Below are 17,662 nucleotides of genomic sequence, written 5' to 3'. Positions count from 1 at the left end.
CCTCGCCCGGAGCTCCGGCCAGGGCGCGGCGGAGGGCAGCGCCGCCCGGCTCCGTCCTCGGCCGGCAGGAGGCTCGGCGCCCGGGCCGCCTTCCCCGCCGCCGGCGCGGACATGGGCGCGCGGGGCTGCGCGCCGGGCCGCGGGAGCCGCAAAGTTTGCTAGTCCGCTGGGCGCGGAGCCGAGGGCGCGCCCGGGCCGGCGCCGCCGGGGGCACCGAGCCTCCCCGACTGGGCGCCGGGGCGCGGGAGCCGAGAGGGGCGGCTCGGCCCCGCCGGATGCCGCCTGCAAAGTTACAGAGAAGAAAACTTCGGCTCCAGCGAGGCTCGGCCCGCTATGCCAGCCGCGCCCCCCGCGCCCCCCGCGCCCCCCGCGCCCCGCGCCCCTGAACGCAGCCCCGCGCCCGCGCCCGCGCCCGCCGCCGCCGCGCTCGCCTCCCGCCCGGCCCCGGGGGCCCCGCGCCTGCAGCGCCGGTGACTGCGTCCGCGCGGAGGACCCAGCCAGGGGGCGGGGAGGGCGCGGGGGGCGGGCAACGTGGCCACGGAGGAAGTTTCCTGAAGTTGCCGGCTTATTCCGGAGCCCGGCCCGCCACCCGGCCGCATCGCGGAGGCCGCCCCGCCCGGGAGAAGTCGGGAGTTGGGGCGCCGCGGGGAGGGAGGAGCCCCGAATCCGAGAGCGGGCTTGCCCCCTGCTCTTGGCTCGCCCCCGGGCCTTCGGCGCGCGCCGCCGGATCGGACTGGGACAGCGGACCCGAAGGAAGGCTTGGGGTCGCCGGCGTTGCCCCTCCCGCCCACCCACCGACCCGGGCCGGAGCGGCGTGGACAGTCTCCCGGGACCCCCCACCCCGCACCCCCGGATTATAAAACAGCGCGGAGGACACCCCTGCAGGGCCGGGCACCATGTGGGGGCTGCTGATCTGGACTCTGCTGGCCCTGCACCGGATCCGTGCGGCCGCAGCCCAAGGTAGGAGGGCCACCCCCACGTGGGGCTGGCTTGGGGGGCTGGCTTGGGGGGCTGGCTTGCAGGGCGGCGGCTCCTGGACACCGCGCTTGGCCTGCGCAGAGCCTCTCCAGGGAGTTTCAGGAACCCCCCACTCGAGTTGGGGGGCTCCCTTTTTTGGGGGGGTGGGGCCGCCTTTCTGAGACTTGTGGCTTCCCGGGGAGGGAAGGTGGGGGTCGGTGTTGGGAGCGTCGTCCGGGGTGAGGGGAGGGGTGGAGCGCCCCCCCCGCCGTGGGTGCCCCCCCCCGGGCCCGCGTGGGTGCGGGGCTCCGCGCCCGAGCTCCCCAGCCCGGGTCCCCGGGTCCGCGGGAAGGGCCAGGCCCCGTGCCCGGCAGGCGCTGAGCGCCCGGGGCCGGCCGAGTGGGGCGGGAGCCCGAGTCGGATCCGCCGGCCGCCCCGGGGGGACAGTCTCCGGGCCAGGCCGCGGGGCCGGGGGTGCTCGGCTGAGCGGGCCTCGAGCCCGGACCCACGCTGGGTGGGGCGGCCCCCCTGCGCCCCCGGACACACGCAGCATCCTGCCTGGACCTCCCCCTCCGCCCGCCGCTCCTGATTCTCTGACCTGTGGCTGCCTGGAGCAGCCCCTGCCTTGGGGGCGGGAGGGGGGAGGGATGGGGAGGGATGGGGAGGCGCTGGGAGGGTCCGCGCTGCCCCCTCCGGAGGGCGGATGCCCAGACACCCCCCGCCCCCAGTCCTCGGGCAGGTCCCAGCGGGGGAGGCCGGCTGCACCGCCGCTTCCTTGCCTTTGGGGTTCGCAGACCCAGACAGTGGTGCCAGCGGTGTCCGAGCGGCGCCTGCTGGGGGCGGAGGGAGACGAAGCCCGACCGAGCTTCAGGACTCGCGGGGCTCGGCCTCCCGGTTCCAGGCTCCAGGCTCGGGAGCTGCCTGCACCCACCCGGGGGCGCCGGAATGCGGAGGCTGCATCCCGACCGGGCCCCACCCCAACTCTGGGGTCGCCCGCCAGCGAGGGGGGGAGGTGAAGGGACCCCACTGCGCCCAGCGTCAGGCAGTCCAGAGAGCCGAGATCAAAGAGATGAGAATAATCAGCTCTCACTCACCGGGTTGAAGGGAGGATTTTATAAGGTAATTTACGTTAAACCACTTAGAAATTTTGTAAGGAGCCCTGTAAATGTAAGGTAATAAAAGTTATTATTAGTTTTATGATCATCGTAAAATCTTCCAGCAGCCTGCGGACCTTAGAGGTCGGCTGACTCTAGCTACCACTTCGCAGATAGGAAAACTGAGGCCCAGAGGCATTAAATGACTTTGCCCAAGGCTGCTGCGTGCACCGGGGGCAGAATCAGGGACCTGGTGACTTTTGGGCCCTTCTGTCCCCGGACCCAGGACCCTCCGCAGCTGTCGTGGGTTTGCCAAGGGCCGGGCCCTCCTTCTGAGGGTCCTGGGAGGACCTTGCTGCTGGCAGAAGAGGAACAAGGTGCAGCCTGCCCTGGGGCGCCTCACAGAGTTGCTCCGAGACGCCCGTGGGGCTCCTGGCCGAAAGCCGGGAGAGAGGGAGGACTCTGGGGGTGTCAGCCCCAGCTGGAGGCATCTGACTTCATTACTGTATGGACTGTGGCAGTGGCATGATTTCCCCGGGGCAGGTGGCTCACTCGTTCTTGTCCACGCAGGCCCAGGCCCATGAGGAGTCCCCTGGGCACCCAAAGGTCCTTCCCTCTGGGCCATCAAGCCTCTATCATGTCCCAGCCGACCCTGTCCCATCCACCTGAGGCCAGGATCCACCAGTCCGGCTGAAGTTAAGGCCCGGCCACTTCTGTCCCCGTCCTCCTGCTGGAGGGGCTCGCCCTGTCACCATGTGGAAAGACTGATTGATTCCCTCCCTCTCTGGTTCTCTTGTTTGCTGCCTTCTTGAGTGAGGCTGCCCAGGTCCCCTGCTGCTCCGTTTGTGTTCTCTGGCTCCGAGAGAGTGTTTTCCAGCATCCGTGGGTACTCTCCATTTGTCTCCTGGCGGCAAACCATGCAGGGGATTGTGGGAACTTGGTCTTGCCTGGACTTAGGGGTGCTGTGTTGTGTGTAGGGGGCCGTGGGGTGTGGGGGGGTTAGGGTCAGGCCATGGGGAGACTCAGTTGAGGGGGGTTCCTTTCCTACCTGCTTTAGGGTTAGAAGGTGGAGGTTCTCTTTAGCTTCTCTTTTGAGGTTGAGGCCATGCCCTTAACCCTTTGGGGGTAGTTGAAGCTGCTGGCACTGTTTGTTCCTTCTGAGCTCCTGAGCCCTTCAGTCATGTGTCTCCAGTCATGACACAGAGTGAGGGCCCAGGTGGCCTTCCTCCCTGGGGCAGACCTCATATTGGCCACCACTGAGGATTTTATCTAGACCTTGGCTAGTGTTTTCAGCTGCTGGACCCCAGCAACATCACCTGCCTATACTGAAAGCCACTTTTTAACCATTTCCCCCAAAACTCCGACAGTTCACACCCATTTCCTAAACTAAGTGCCGCGATGTTGTAGAAAGAGCGATTCCAGGTATTTGAGGGAGCCCGCCGCAAGTGCCTGGCACTTAGAAGGCGCTTCATAAAGGGGAATAGGTTTTTTTTTTTTTTCCCTTTTAAAGATTTTATTTATTCATGAGAGACACAGAGAGAGGCAGAGACATAGGCAGAGGGAGAAGCAGGCTCCCTGCAGGGGGAGCCTGATGTGGGACTCCATCCCAGGACCCCGAGATCACACCCTGAGCCCAAAGGCAGACGCTCAACCACTGAGCCACCCAGGTGCCCAAGGGTAATTGTTCTGATGATGATGATGATGATGATGATGATGTTTTTACACTGTTAAGCCCGACCATGAGGAGTAGCCCTGGCCACCCACCCACCTTCTACTTCAGAGGCTGCATCGCGGTCCTCAGTGGCCCTCCGGCGGTGCTGGGCTCCACTCCCAGGTGCTCTGCCTGGAAATGTCTGGGTGAGCCTGGATGTCTGCATCTTAGCCAGCTTCTCAAAAGATTTTTCGGGTGCCATGAAAATTAATCGCTGGTGGACATCCCAGGGAGGCCCAGGGGCTGAGAGGAGGGCAGTAGCCAGCCCAGCCATCTGGTCCAGAAGGTTCTTTCGAGAGAACGGTGCCTGGGGGAGGGACAAAAGGGAAGTGTGAGCTGAGTGAAGCAGGCAGTGTTGGGAAGCCCAGCTTCGGAGGCTCCTGAAGGTTCCAAAGGGAGAAAGTTTAGTGCTGGGAGCTAATCACAATAAAAGCCAAACAGCACGCGAGGGAGCGGGATGAAAGTTTAATTACATGGTGTGGCTAAGCTGTAATTATTAATTACTGACAGCAAAAAATAACTTATTGATCAGGGCCTCTTGCTAATTACCACAAGGCCGAGTGTCGTGCTTGCCTGGGGCTCAGCTGGTGCGTGTCAAAGCCCCACACAAGAGTGGGCCAGGGGGCATCCCTGCTCCCTCCTGTGGCTCTCTGCCCCGCACCCCTCTCTCCCTCGCCCTGTGCACCCCTGAGCTTCAGCTGAGGAGTCCAGAACATTCTGGCTGTGGCCAGACGGGTGGCACAGTTTGGTGTTTCTCCTGGCTGCGGGATATGGCCCCTGCACGGAAAGAGCAGACTCAGGACCCCTACCCAGAGGCTGAATCGTGCTGGCAGCCTGACACCTGCCTCAGAAACCCTCCCTTCCATGCATTTGTTCAGCAAATAGTTATCGACCGCTCTCTCCCTTATGTCCTCTACTGGAAGGCCAGAGTAGGGGCCAGGAACCTTGTTCCATCGGGGAAGGGCAGCTGGGAAAGAGGCCAAATCCTTTACAGCAGTTCTCTGTTTAAACAGTGCCTGAACGGCCGACTTTAAAATGATGTGTTAAACTGCATATTGGTATGCATTTGACTTTGTACCACAGGGCACAGTTGGGCTTTAAGTTAAACAGTAAGGGAATGAACTTGTTCTCTGTTCTGAGGACTTGAAAGAAACCCAAAAAGCCGACTAGTGTTGTCCTCTGCCCATAAGCCTGGGACTACTGGCCGTCTGGCGTCTGCTTGTATCCCCCTAGTGACGGAGGACTCACTACTTTACAGAACGAGCTGGTTGTTAGACTGTTAGACAGTCTCCCTGTGGCTGATTATCCTGGGATTTGGCCGTGGTTGAAGAAGTCCTCTGATTGGCTGGGACACCTCCTCCCCAATCCTTCTGACTCCCTGCCTCTCGGGGAGTCAGGAGCCTGAGTTGGAATTGATGTCGGGTGTTACGGTGCAGCCTGCGGGACTTCCACCCCGGCTCCCCCTGGAGCACACTGCCACAGAGGGCCTCGATCTGCCTAAAACGGTGGGAATTAGTCATCATAATTCGGGGCCTTGGGATGCCAATAGCAACAAATGGGCCAGGAGCGATTGCCGGCAGCAGCCCCACTGCCTGTAATGGAAAAGAAAACAGGCCGGTTGCTGAGGCATCCCGGTTGCTCCTCGTGGCCACCCCCTCTGCTGTCCCCACGCTGGGCAGAAGGCAGGGCTAGTGGGCAGTGTCGGTGTCCAGCAAAGGGCCATCGGGGCTGCTCGGGGTCCTGGGAAGGGGAGGCGAGAGGAGGGGCCTGCACAGCTCATCTCAGTTTCCCCAGCTGGATGTGGGGTCCAGAGAGCCCCTCTCGGAGCCCAGGGAGCCCTGCAGAGGCCCCTCTCCTGAAGGACCGTCAGGGACATGGTGGAAGGCCCCTGGCCCCTGCCTCTACCACCGGATGACCCTGAGCTGAGGCTCTTCTCATCTGGAATGCAGAAACCCTTAAAAATCCCTGTATCTACTGCGTAAGGGTTTTTGTTTGTTTTTTTGTGGTTTTTTTTTACTTTAAATGAGATGATCCTAATCACTTTAAAGTGCTGTCACTAATTGTTAAGTGCTTCTAATGCGTCGGCCACGAGGCTGAGAGGGTGTCAGGGCCCACACCTCCTGCCGCCCCCCACCTCTGCAGCATCCGCACCCACTCTGCCTGCTGGGTTGACCACCTCCCTGTTCCCAGAACTGCCTGGTTGCTCTCTGGCCTCCCACCTGGCACCCGAACGTCCTGCCAGCCCTGCGGCCACACCCAGTCCTCCCAGATGTCTGCAGAGCCCACTGCTGTTTCCTTCAGGACTTCCCCCTGATGTCCCTAATCCGTGTCCCTAAGCCCCTGACAACACGGCGTCTCTGGGCATGAACCCCTTCCCCCACTTTACCTTCTCCATGGCGCTCAGCTTCACCTGACATACACTGCTTGTTTATTTGCTTACTGTTAGGTCTTTCTCAGTGGGGGCTGGAGCTTTATTTTATTCCCTGCTGTATCCCCCCAGTCACGGGGACAGCTAAGGAATAAAGCCCTTTGTCATCCAGCCTCTCCCTTCTCCTGCAGCTTCCTCTCTGACCAGCCACCCACTCTGATGGGCTCCTCTGGGCATCACACAGCACCCTGCCATGGGGCCGGTGTTGTGCTGAGCCCAGCACCCAGAGGATGGGAGCCCTGCCCTGCACGGATTCCAGCCCAGGCTTTCTTAGAATGGGGGCTTGTTGTTCTTGAGCCCAGAGCACCCCTGCTCAGACTCACCTCTACTCCGCCCTTCCTGCTGCTTCTGGCCGTCCGACCTCTGGCTACAGTGAGACCCTGGGGTCCTTCCTGAATCCCTCCCAGCTGCACCGAACCTTTATGAAATTGGGAGGACAGATAGGGAGTTTGGGGAGTAATGCCCATCCATGCATGGAGGACTCACTGGATATACCTAGGAGAGGGAAGGAGGAAGACCTCCACCAAAAATTAAATACCTGCTGCAACCCAGATTGCTGCCCCTTGTAGCCCACTGGCCAGAACCGATCACGTGGTCCCGCCCAGTAGCCCAGGGGCTGGGAAACACAGGCTTTGGGGTGCTGGCAAAAGAGATCAGCATGTGGGGGCAGGGGGCCACTATTGATGTCCGGCATTCCTTCAGAACCGCAGAGATGCCTCTGCGCTCTCCAGAAGTGCATTTCATATAGAGAATTGCTTTACACCAGATGGGGCCTTCCCTAGAGCATTCCCAAGTTACTCCGGGCCCTGGGCTATTACTTCCCTGCTTTCTGGGGTCTCCTCCCGCCCCCCCCCACCCCATAAGCTATTGAGTAGAATCCTGTGTCTCGGTAGATGCCTTGGAATTAGGGCAGCCTGGGTTCAAGCTCTGTCACTTTGTGCTACCCTGGGCCACTTTGGGGTGACTCACTTACATCCCCAGCGCCCGAGTCCTCCTCCGTCTTGCCAGGGGAGGAGCCTGCCTGGTGGAGAGTGCAGGGGATGAGCAAGCTGAACACTCGCTTGGAGCCTGCCTGGCCTGTCGCAGGCACTCAGCAAGCTAAGGTGACCAGCTGTGCCTCTGTGTTGGCCCCTCCAAACAGTCTCATCGTGGGATCTCCGGTTGCATTGAGTTTTTGGATTTCCTCCCTCCCCGGGGGGGATCTTTATAATCCACCCGCATCTTCTTTTTTCCGCTTCTCTTTGGTTCTTCCCTAGTTTTGAGTGATCTGGTCTTTTCTCCCCATCCCGGGATCACCGGAGCGGAGGCACACTCACAGTCGGTGTGCAAGTCTATATGTCAGTGTTAGGTACAGTGTGACTGTTCCCTGCCTCTGTCCTCCCTCAACTGCAGCATGCAGGTAAACTGAGGCTCACAGACTAACCGCTCAAGGCCTTGTAGTTAGGAAGGCAGGATTTGAACCTAGGGCTCTCTCCTAGGCCTGTCATCTTTCCACTCTCTCAGGCTGCCCTGGCCTCCGTGGCATCCTTCGCTGGTCCCTTCCCCGAGAGAGACAACCATTGGCTGATGAAATGGCCATTGCGTTGTGCTGTCAGAAGAGCAGGGCTGGCCCAGGAATGTGGTAGGGTTTGAAAATAGCCCTCAGAACTCCTCCTCCCTCCTCCGGATCCCCCTGGCTCTTGCCTCCACCCTGGCCGTATCCTCACTGGGCCTCAAGTTGGCAGAAAATGAGAGATCAGGATGGGAACCCAGGCCTCGCCTCCTTTACCCCCTGACCCCTCCTGGGGGACCTAAAGATGTTTGGCGATCCTCCGTAAGGTCACTTGGGGGCATTCATGACTGGCTGCCAGTGACCAAGCCACACAAGAGTCTTTTAAACCGAAAAGGGTGGGGAAGAGGCGATTAAAGTTTGATGCCATGCAGGAAGCTATTAGTGACCTAGAGCAGTGATGAAATTTTGATGATATGATAATCCTAAGGGGAGGAAATATTATTTGCCACCGTGACCCACTGAGGGAATTCAGCTTGTGGAGTGGGCATGAGTGGTTCTCAAGGGCCTGCTGGAGCCCGGACCCAGGAACCCCCCTTCCAGCGCCTTCCACCAGGACCCCTGGTCTCGTGAAATTGCAGGTGAGAGAGGCACACGTGTGGCCCAGAATTAGGAATGGTCAGAGATGTGGCTGGGCACCTGGACGCCTGGGTTGTCAACCACAACATGGGAGTCAGTGATGAACCTGCTACAGGTCTTCCATTCCCTGCTTGGACCACAAGAGCCAATCCAGATGTGCCATCAGAGGACCCCCATGGGACAGCACCAAGGAGCCTGAGACATAGATGACTCCTTGGGTTCAAAGCCTACTTGTCATTTACTGTTGGGGTGAGCTGGGGTGAGTTAGCTACATAGCCTGTCTGTGCCTCGTTTTCTTCATCTGCCAAGTGGGTATAACGGGAGTTCTTACCTCATGGGGCTGTGATAGGGTTCGATAAGATCTGCCAAGCTCTCAGACAGTATCCAGTGTATGGTGAACATTGAGTAAGTGCTTGTCATTGTCATCATTGTCACCATCTTGGAGTTGGGGAAGCAGAGTCAGCTCTGGGCCTGCAACTTGACATGTGCCCTGTCCTCAAACGCCTCTGCTGTCTTCAGCTCTCACAGACCTGCTGGTGGCATCTGCACCTACGCTAGTAGTGGTTTATTTGTTCGGTTAAAACATTTTCTGGCTCCAACTGAAAATCCAAATACACCATGGAGAACTCACGTACTCAGCTGTTATTAGCTGTTCAGGCCTTAAGGTGATGTTTTTGTTGGATCCTTTCATGAAACCTCAAATCTCCATGTGTAGCTTTCACAGACAATTCATTTTGCTCCTCATCCCAATCTTCGGAGGAGTTCAGTGGGAAAGCACTCACATTATTAACATTGTTCGCATCGGAGTTCAGAAACAGCCACTTGCCAAGGCCACTTGATATGTCGGAAGGTGGCAGTGAATACAGGTCAGCTGCTTCCCAGGCTGCTGCTGCTTGGTCTAGTCAGGAACAGCCCACCATACTAGTTGGTTGACCCATAAACCATGCCCTAGCTTGGTGGGTGGGTGGGTGCAAAAGGGGTAGGGCATGGGGTGCAGCCTGTAGTGGCCTCTCCTCCCTCTAAGGGAAGTCAGCCGCCTCCGTGGATGCCCCATCTGCTCTCCCCCAGGATCTTAGTGATGGGGTCTAAGGGCTGAAACCTAGTGGGTCAGCCCCTGCAGATAGACTCCACCCCAGGGCTACTTCTGTGGTATCTGTACCCCATTCTGGCCCTATGCAGGGCGCCAGTCTCCTCTCCCACAGCCCTCCACGTGCCAGGCTGCCCTCACCCTGAACACCTCACCATCCCGTCCCTCTCTCCCCCATCTCTGCACCCCTTGCTCCCCCCAGGATCTGATGGCGAGAACACGTCCTCCCAAACGCCTCTGAGCTCTCTGGATGCTGATGGCCTAGATGTCTCGTTTGGCACTTTGGCCTTCTTGGTTCTGAATTCTCTTTTCATGCGTGTGTGACTGATTTCTTTAATTATAAACCCCTTGAATTGAGATAATAATTTTCGTCAGCAAGGGTAGAGGCATTAGATGTAAATGATCGTTCCCAATTAATGAACTTAACCCTTTGAAGAAGAGCGCCAGGGGTAATAGTAGTGTTGGGGGGGAAGGTAACAGGTGTGATGCTGTGCAGGCCTCGGAAGCCGAGACCGATCCTCGCTGGGTCCCTTTGGGCCTCCGTGGCCTCGCTGGGAAACACGGGGCCATAGACACAGGGTTTCCGAGCTGTTGCGTGATGGACTCCAGTAGTGGAGGAGGTTGGCCAGGGGTCCCGGGGGAGCTGGCCGCGAGCCCGAAGCTGCCTGCTAGCCGCCTGACCTTTCCTTCCTTTATGTGTTCCGTTTTAAATATATGAAAATTTGCATTCTGTTCCATAGTCTGTCTGAATTCTATTTTAACACACAAAGGATATTGTAAAGCCAATTGATGCTGCAGGAAGAGGTGGTATCTCTGCCCCGTGGCTTCCTGGACCCCCTGGGATCTGTGTCAAAACTTGGTTTTGAAAAACTTGAATGAGATGTTCTCTGGGGTCACGTCATCTGTAAGATTCCAAGATGCTTTACATATTTCAGCCGTTTGTATTGAAACTTTTCTGTAATGTTTTATAGACGAACGGGCCTCCTAAAGCAGTTGTGCCCCAAACAATTAAACCTGGGCAACCATCACCACCCACCGTGACTGGTCTGCTGCGCCTGAGCCTTCAAGGGTAAGGGTGGCAGTGTCAGGCCATCAGCCCCTCCCTCGGTGACCCTGTTGCTTGGGTGGTCAGATTTTTCTGGATCCTTCTTTGGCTCCCAGTAATCTGCTCCAAGCCATTCGGGGGCCCGTCTCCCAGCCTCTCCCTGGACCATACCCCCATCGTCTCCCTCCTCAATGCCAGCCCCCCAGCTCTTCAGCAACACTGAAGGGGGCAGGGGTAAGGCACTGAATGAGGGCTGGAGAGTCTCCGGAATAAGAGGCATTGGGCTCTGTGATAACTGTGTCCGCGGGCACGCATGGGTGTCTTCCAGGAGAGCTGAGGTTCCCGAAAGGCCATCCCCTGGCAAAGCAGGGCCTTGCGGTAGATGGCATCCCTGCACCTCCCAGCTGCTCCCAGCCCCCCTGCCCCGCCCATGCAGCACTAACTAAATGTTCCCCATCCATTTCAGTCACTCTCTTGAGATCTTTCTTGGGCTTCTGGAAGCCCAAAGCACCCGTGCACTCCCAAGCTCCATTGGGCAGTCAGCTGTCCCCATCGCCCTTCCTTCCCCTCCTCTCTCACTGCGCTGGCCCAAGCACTTGGCACCTAAGTGGGGGGAAGCGTTGTTGCTCCGAAACCGTGCCCAGCACTCAGGCCTTCTTGCTCGGTTGACCTTGAAGTCCCCTCCCGAGGGGCAGCACGCTTGCTGACTGCACACAACTCTGGCTGGCTGGGCCCAGTGACCCTTGACCTTCGCACTTGGGAGCACCTTCTCCCTGGCCTGGCAGAGCCAAGGGAGGCTGGAGGGGATGGGGGCAGGCAGGTGGGCAGGCCATCGCTCTGGGGCCTGGAGCTGCCAAGGAGGGTCAAAGGGAGTTCCTCATTAGCTCTGCCCCAAGCTCATTATGGGGCCGTGCATCACTGGGTGAAAAATGGTTGTCGTCAGGGCAGTAATAAATACGCTGCTGTCAACGTTGATATGATTGCACTAATGAACAGAAATCAGCTGGGGTGAGGGGAGATGCTTCTGGCTGTGGCTTCGGGTGGCTGGAGAGCCCTGCCCGCTGCTTGCTGTCCCTTGCTTGCTCCAGGAACGCAAGCCTGGGCAGGAGTGGGAAGAGGCGAGGTGTTGGCATTTAACCCCTTTCTCCTAAGGCTTTGGTGGACGAAGAACCTAGAAGGTGCTGGAAACCTCCAGGAAAAAGGACCATTGTTTGGCCGGGAGAGTGAGGTGGGTGTGATCGGGGCCCCGGCCTCAGCCTGGGCTGGGGCCGAGGCAAGCAGGGCCGGTCGGGTGGACCGCTGTGCTTTTGATGGCTCAGCCTCCCGTGGAGTCTGGGTCGAGAGCACCCTCGGGAAGGCGTGGGGAGCAACACAGGGTCTATTGTCAGTGCGCCTTGCCTGCCACCTCGCCTGGAATGTTAGGACTTATTGTCTGTCCAGGAACTTGGAATGTCCAGCCCCAGGGTGGAGGGAGCAGGTCCCCAGCTCCAGCTACTCTAACACGTCCGGGAGCCCCGGATCCTCTGAAGCCAGGCTCAGTGTCAGAGCCAAAGCAAAGACGTGCCTCTGAGATGTGGGCACACAGATGGGGGGAGGCAGTGGCCCCATTTAGGGCCAGGCCTGGGGGCACCTGAGGATTGTGGGAAGGCCCTGGCCTCTGGGGCCCCAGGGACCCATCCTTGGAGCTCAGGCATAGCCTGTGTTGTGATGGAGGTGAAAGCATGGTCTAGAACAGTGAGGCTCACACTGGAGCCCACATTCAGTGCCCTGGAAGGCTTGTCAGAATGCAGATCCCCGGGCTGTACCCCCAGAGCTTCTGATGTGATGGGACTGGGGTGAAGCCAGGAGCTCACATTTCTGACACGTTCCTGGATGATGCACTGCTGCTGGTCCAGGGGCCACCTTTTGAGGAGGTCTAGCCTCGAGGTTAGAGGAGAAGCTGGGGTGCTGGGGAGGTGGTGGTCGCTCTGGTGGGCCCTGCCTGCTGCTGGCGCAGAGGATTATGGTCACCTTCCCACAACGGCCTTGCCCATGAGCGGAGCGGGACCACCCCTCCTTCCTGTCCTCCTTCCTCACCACCAGAAGCTGCTCTCAGCCTCCTTCCTGGGAGAGGAAGGACGGGCAGTGAAGTTATCAGTGGCTGAAGCACCTTTTTCTGCTAGAAGCTCCAAAGTAATCCTACAAAGGCCTCGAACCTCAGTTTGCTCATCCAGCATTTTCTAGGCACCTACTGTGCGCCCAAGCACAGTGCCTGGGATCCAGCAAAGGTCACGGCAGGGCCTTGCTCACCAACTGTTCATAGTCAAGGGAGAGCCTCAAGCATGTGGCTGCTAAGAGGACAGTGTGGAAGGCGCCAAGTGTAGGTGGAAACAGGGGACCTGGGGTCCAGCGGGGTGACCTGAGAGTGCTGCCCCCAGAGGAGGAGCTGACCTTGAAGCCTAGGTCTTGTAGGGTAGAAGGATCCTCATCTTCCTTGGGGGATCTTGAGGGCTTTATTTTTATTTTACCATAATAAACTATACATATGTAAAGAGTATATAACAGAATCATTTTGACACATGTATAACTTGTAAAATCACCACCAAAATCAAGTTAACGGATGGATGCATCACCACCCGAAGTTTCCTTGGGTAACAGTAATAACTGTAATTAATTAATTAATTAATTACTAGTAATCTAGTAACAGTAATCCCTCTGTGCCCAATAGAGATCTTTTTTCCCCCCAAAATTGTTCGAGTATCATTTTTTGAGAACTTTCCATTCAGCACCGAATTATCTCTGCACCTTTGTGGAAAATCAGTCTCCCATATACCTGCAGATCTATTTCTGGACACTGTGATCTGGCTTATTTCTCTGTCTTTATACCAGTAGCACACTGCCATGCTTACTGATGCTTTGGGATAAGTCTCGAAACCCGGTCACATGGGTTCTCTGACTTTGCTCTTCTTCCAAATTGTTCTGGTTATTCCAGATCCTTGACGTTTCCATACGAATTTTAGGATCAGCTTATATGTCTTTCGAATCAGTTTACATCTCCCTATGCATTTTAGAATCAGATTTTCCCCCCCAAAAAATGCCTCTGGGATTTCGGATTGCGATCTCATTGATGAAATAGATACACGTGAAGAGCGTCAATGCTGTGACCATGATGTCGAGTCTCCTGGCCTGTGAACGTGGGATTTTCAGTCTGTTCTCTAGCTGTTGGGTGTCTCTTAGCAGCATTTTGTGGCTTTCAGAGCACAGGGTTTACACATTGTTTGTCAGATTTATCCTTAAGTATTTTATATTTTTGATGCGATGGTGTTGTTTCTCATTTCAACTCACAGTTGTTTGTCTCCAAGATATAGAAATGCAGTTGATTTTGACATGTTGATCTTGTACTCTGTGACTTGGTTCAGCTGAAGGATTAGTTCTAGTAACTGTTTGTAGGCTCCGTTGGATTTTCTGCATAGACGACTGGGTTTTCTCTGAATGCAGACAGCTTAACTTCTTTTCCAATCCGGATCCCTTTTTTTCCTTCTTCTTCTTTTTCTTGGCCTGACCTTTTCCTTGGCTGACTAGAACCTCCGTTTTCATCCTTTTCTGTTACTTAGCAGCTCACGGGCAGTCTGACCACTGAGGTCAGACTGTGCTCGGCCACATTCTCGAGTGGCCTCCTCAGGGGCATACGCACTCTTTGGCATGAACCGTCTTGTAGAAGTTGTGCGAACTTCACCAGGGGAGCAGCAGACCAAAACACAGTGACTCTCCCGCTTGCACGTCGGGGATGAGCACATGCATTTGGGGTTTGTGGTCTTCCTCCCCATGAGCCTCCTCAGGCCCTGGGTCCTGGAGCTCCCTAAGGGGCAGTTGGTGAGCTACAACCATGGAGGAACTCAGAGAACCATTAAGATCAGATTATAAAGGGCTCCTCATTTTTGTGAGGGGGACGTGGGGCCAGTAGAGCCAAGTGAGGTGTCCCAAGCCACAGAGCTTGGGAACTTGGGATTTCATGCCCCCTTTGCAGGCTCCATCCTGGTGCATTTGGTGGCTCTTTGGCTTTCACCTGAGCCACGAGCAAGCCTATGGCATGGCTACGATTTCTCTGAATCTCCTTTCTCAGCTCCATCGGAGCAACGGGGATGGTCACATCAGCTGAATTGCACCTGAGAGGGCTGCTCTGCCATGAGCCAGAGCAGCAGGGAACTGGGGTGCTGGGAGTCTGGGTGCAGATGTCCCAGCCACGGAGCATCTAGGGCCTTTGCCAGGGGAGGGAGGGAGGATGGGCCAAGAGTCAGCCCCTGGGCTGTGGATTTGGAAGAGGGGTCAGCTCTCACCTTTCTTCCGCGTGCCCCAGGATCACTCTAGAGTGTGGGTGTTTGAGTAGCCCTTTGCAGGGCTGGGACTCAGGGAGACAGCACCCACAACCACTGCCAAACTCCTTCCTCTCCTTTTTTTACGGTGGCTGCCGATTGCTGGTTTAGGGACCAAGCTCCCTGGCCCACCCCCAAGAGGTTCAAGCTAGAGTCCCCTCTGTTACCCCCACTTCCAGCCCCAGCCCTTGAGGTCATGAGTGCGGTTGGGGGAGCTTGCCCCTAACTCTGGACAATTAGCTTTTGTGTAATAAGAGCTCCCAGAGGCAGAGCCTTTTTCTTGAGCCAGACATCCTTCTAAATGCTTTACAAGGATTATCTGGTCCTCTCAGCAACCCTGCGAGGAAGGATACTTTCCCCCTCATATGGATTAGGAAACAAGCCCAGAGTCCAAGCTGCTTGCCTGGAGTTGCATAGCTTCAAAGTGGTGGACTTGGGAACTGGGCTAGGCCCAGAGCCTGCGTTCTGAACCACAGTGCAGGGCTGGGAGGCCGAGGTCCTGTCCGAGAGCCTTCTCTGTTTCTCCTGCCTCCCCTCTAACTGCTGGTGCTGACTCCCGTTGGTTGGGCCCAGGAAGGGTAAGACAGAGGAAGGCCGCCGCGATAAGGGGCCACCCATGTAGATTGATCACTGTCCTCTGTCCCCAGTCCCAGGACCCAGCACAGAGCAGTGTCTAGGGCTCAGGCTGGGACCCTGGGCTGTGCCCCCAGAGCTCTCCCCTCCCCTGTCACTGTCTTCCTGGAATGTGCGAGGCCTAAGGAAACCTCTCTCCCTGTCCTGCCCCAGGCTCCACATTCCTTCCCCAGCTCTGTTTGGTGCCAGCACCTGTCTCCTGGGGGATGGTGGCCCCAGAGGAATGAATGTCTGGCTTTGGTTCCTCACCAGGCCTCCCCTCTGAGCTGGGACTTCCGGGCCAGGCTAGAGCCTCTGAATCAACTCCACTTGGCTCTTGTCTTTGGCCAACCCCGAAAGCCAAGCTGAGGGCTCGCCTCTAATTACATGGAGACCCTGTGACAGGCTGGCACAGCAGAGCACCCTGCATCCGCCCAGCCCTCAGGGTTTGGGCACTGTTGGTGGTGGTTTCCTTGGAGAGGCCAAGGTCCTGGAGACAGCTGGCCTCTCCCCTCCCGTCTCCAGCCCCAGCCAACCCTGTAGTCTGTCACCACAGACAGGGAGGACATGAAAGCTATTCTAGTCCCCCTCAGGGACCATTTGGGGTGTTACTTTCTTGGCCCGCAGAAGGTCCTGCCTCTCCGGAAGTTTCTGTGTGTGTCCTGGGTCTTAGGGCTCCAGCCTGCCCTGCCACACGCAGCTCCATGCTGCCCAGTTACCACCCCAGAGGGACAGCTCAGAAATAGGGCCCAGCCCAGGCACCATCTCTAACCCACTGGCGGGACGGGTGACATAATTTGTGTGGCCCAGTGCAAAATGAAAATGTAGGTCACCTATTAACACATTAAAAATTCCAAGATGGTGACAGCAGAACGTCAAACGAGGGCTGAGGGGTGGGGTGGTATGACTCTCTGAGCCTGGGCTACTCACCAGGAGGCTGGCCCTGCCCACTGGGAGACCCTCTGAGCCTGGGCCACTCCCCGGGATGCTGGCCCTGCCCACTGGGAAACCCTTCAGGGATTCCCCTCCTCCTGGCCACAGTGTCCTGGTCTGTGACAGCAGGGTCCAGCCGCCTAGGGTCCTGCTTCCCTCCTGCTGTCTTCCCTGGGTACCCACTACCTCCCCCTGCGGCCCCCTGGTCTCTGGCCCTGGACGTAGGGCAGGGTGAGGCCGACGGGGGAGCGAGCAGAGGAACTCCTCTCTGCAGCTCTCCAGCTGTGCCCAGGAGATTGTCTCCAACGTCACCGGCGGGCAAGACGGGCGGGCAGGGCGGGCAGGAGAACGGAGGGGAGGGGTCTGGAACTCAGCCCTGAGTCCCGGCCGGGGGCCTGCTTGTCTCGTCCTGCCTGGCATGTACTGTCCTGCAGCCTCCGTCTCCATCTCCCAGAGAAGCCGGGTACAAAATGCCAGGGTCTTCAGAGCCGGAGTGCACGTTGGCTAGAAGCCTGGCCCTGCTGCTTGCTAGCCGTAGAACCTCGGGAAGCTACCGAAGCTCGCCCAGCCTCCGTTAGCCCGTCCGTAAAATGGGACAGCTATGGGCATTGCCCAGAAGACGCCAGTCCTCCTGTGTCCACGTTCCTCCTTCCCTGTTGACTCTTTGAGGGCGATCAGGAAAATCCTTCTGCAGCGCTGAATAGATTCTCCTTCCACAGTGGGCGGTGGCCTGAATCACCTGGCACATAGTAGGTGCTCAGTTCATGCTGGTGACTGTGAACAGCATTAGCACGGCCACCAGTGCTGCGGCTGTGTCTTCCCCCGAGTAAGCCAGCTTCATTCAGGGCTTTCGGATGCACCGCTGCTTTGAGGTGGCTGAGAGGGGACCTTCTGCCGCTCGGTGTTGGTGAGAAATGCAGAATCTCGGGCCCTGCCCCAGAGCTGACGAATCAGAACCCCCGGGTAACGTGTGCACACAAGCAAGTTTGGGAGGGGCTGGCGCTCCTTTGCTGCTGGTGCTAAGATCAGTTTTAGGAGGACAGAGGCCTTCCTAAAATATGTGCTCTTGGTTCCATTGGCTTTTGTGGAGTATCTATGGAGACGTTTCTGGTTATCTGAAGCTGATCACTTTTGAATCCCAACTCTCTATGCTCAGAGGGCAGATGTCCTCTCAGCCCCCAGCGGCAGACAGGCCTGGGAAAGCTCTGGGGCCTGACCTGCCCTCCACCACCAGCCCTCTGACTCAAGCTCTGTGGCTCTCCAGGGGGATGGCAAGGCCTCCATCCCTCCTTCCTGCCTGGTCCTGCTTTGGGCC

General features: G+C 57.7%; 1 protein-coding gene across 2 annotated transcripts in view; it reads left to right on the top strand.

Moving 5' to 3' along the window:
* Positions 1-519: 519 nt before the first annotated feature.
* The window catches only part of SDK2 (sidekick cell adhesion molecule 2), a 258,375-nt gene continuing 241,232 nt past the window's right edge, over positions 520-17,662 (top strand). For both annotated transcript variants that reach the window (XM_077854095.1, XM_077854094.1), the window contains exon 1: positions 520-960. In XM_077854095.1, the coding sequence (XP_077710221.1) occupies positions 897-960 (64 nt within the window). In that variant the 5' untranslated portion in view covers positions 520-896. The remainder of the gene's footprint in view (positions 961-17,662) is intronic.

This window comes from Canis aureus, chromosome 16, assembly GCF_053574225.1.
Source record: "Canis aureus isolate CA01 chromosome 16, VMU_Caureus_v.1.0, whole genome shotgun sequence".
Classification (NCBI taxonomy): Eukaryota; Metazoa; Chordata; class Mammalia; order Carnivora; family Canidae; genus Canis; species Canis aureus.
This window is presented reverse-complemented; position numbering and strand designations above follow the sequence as displayed.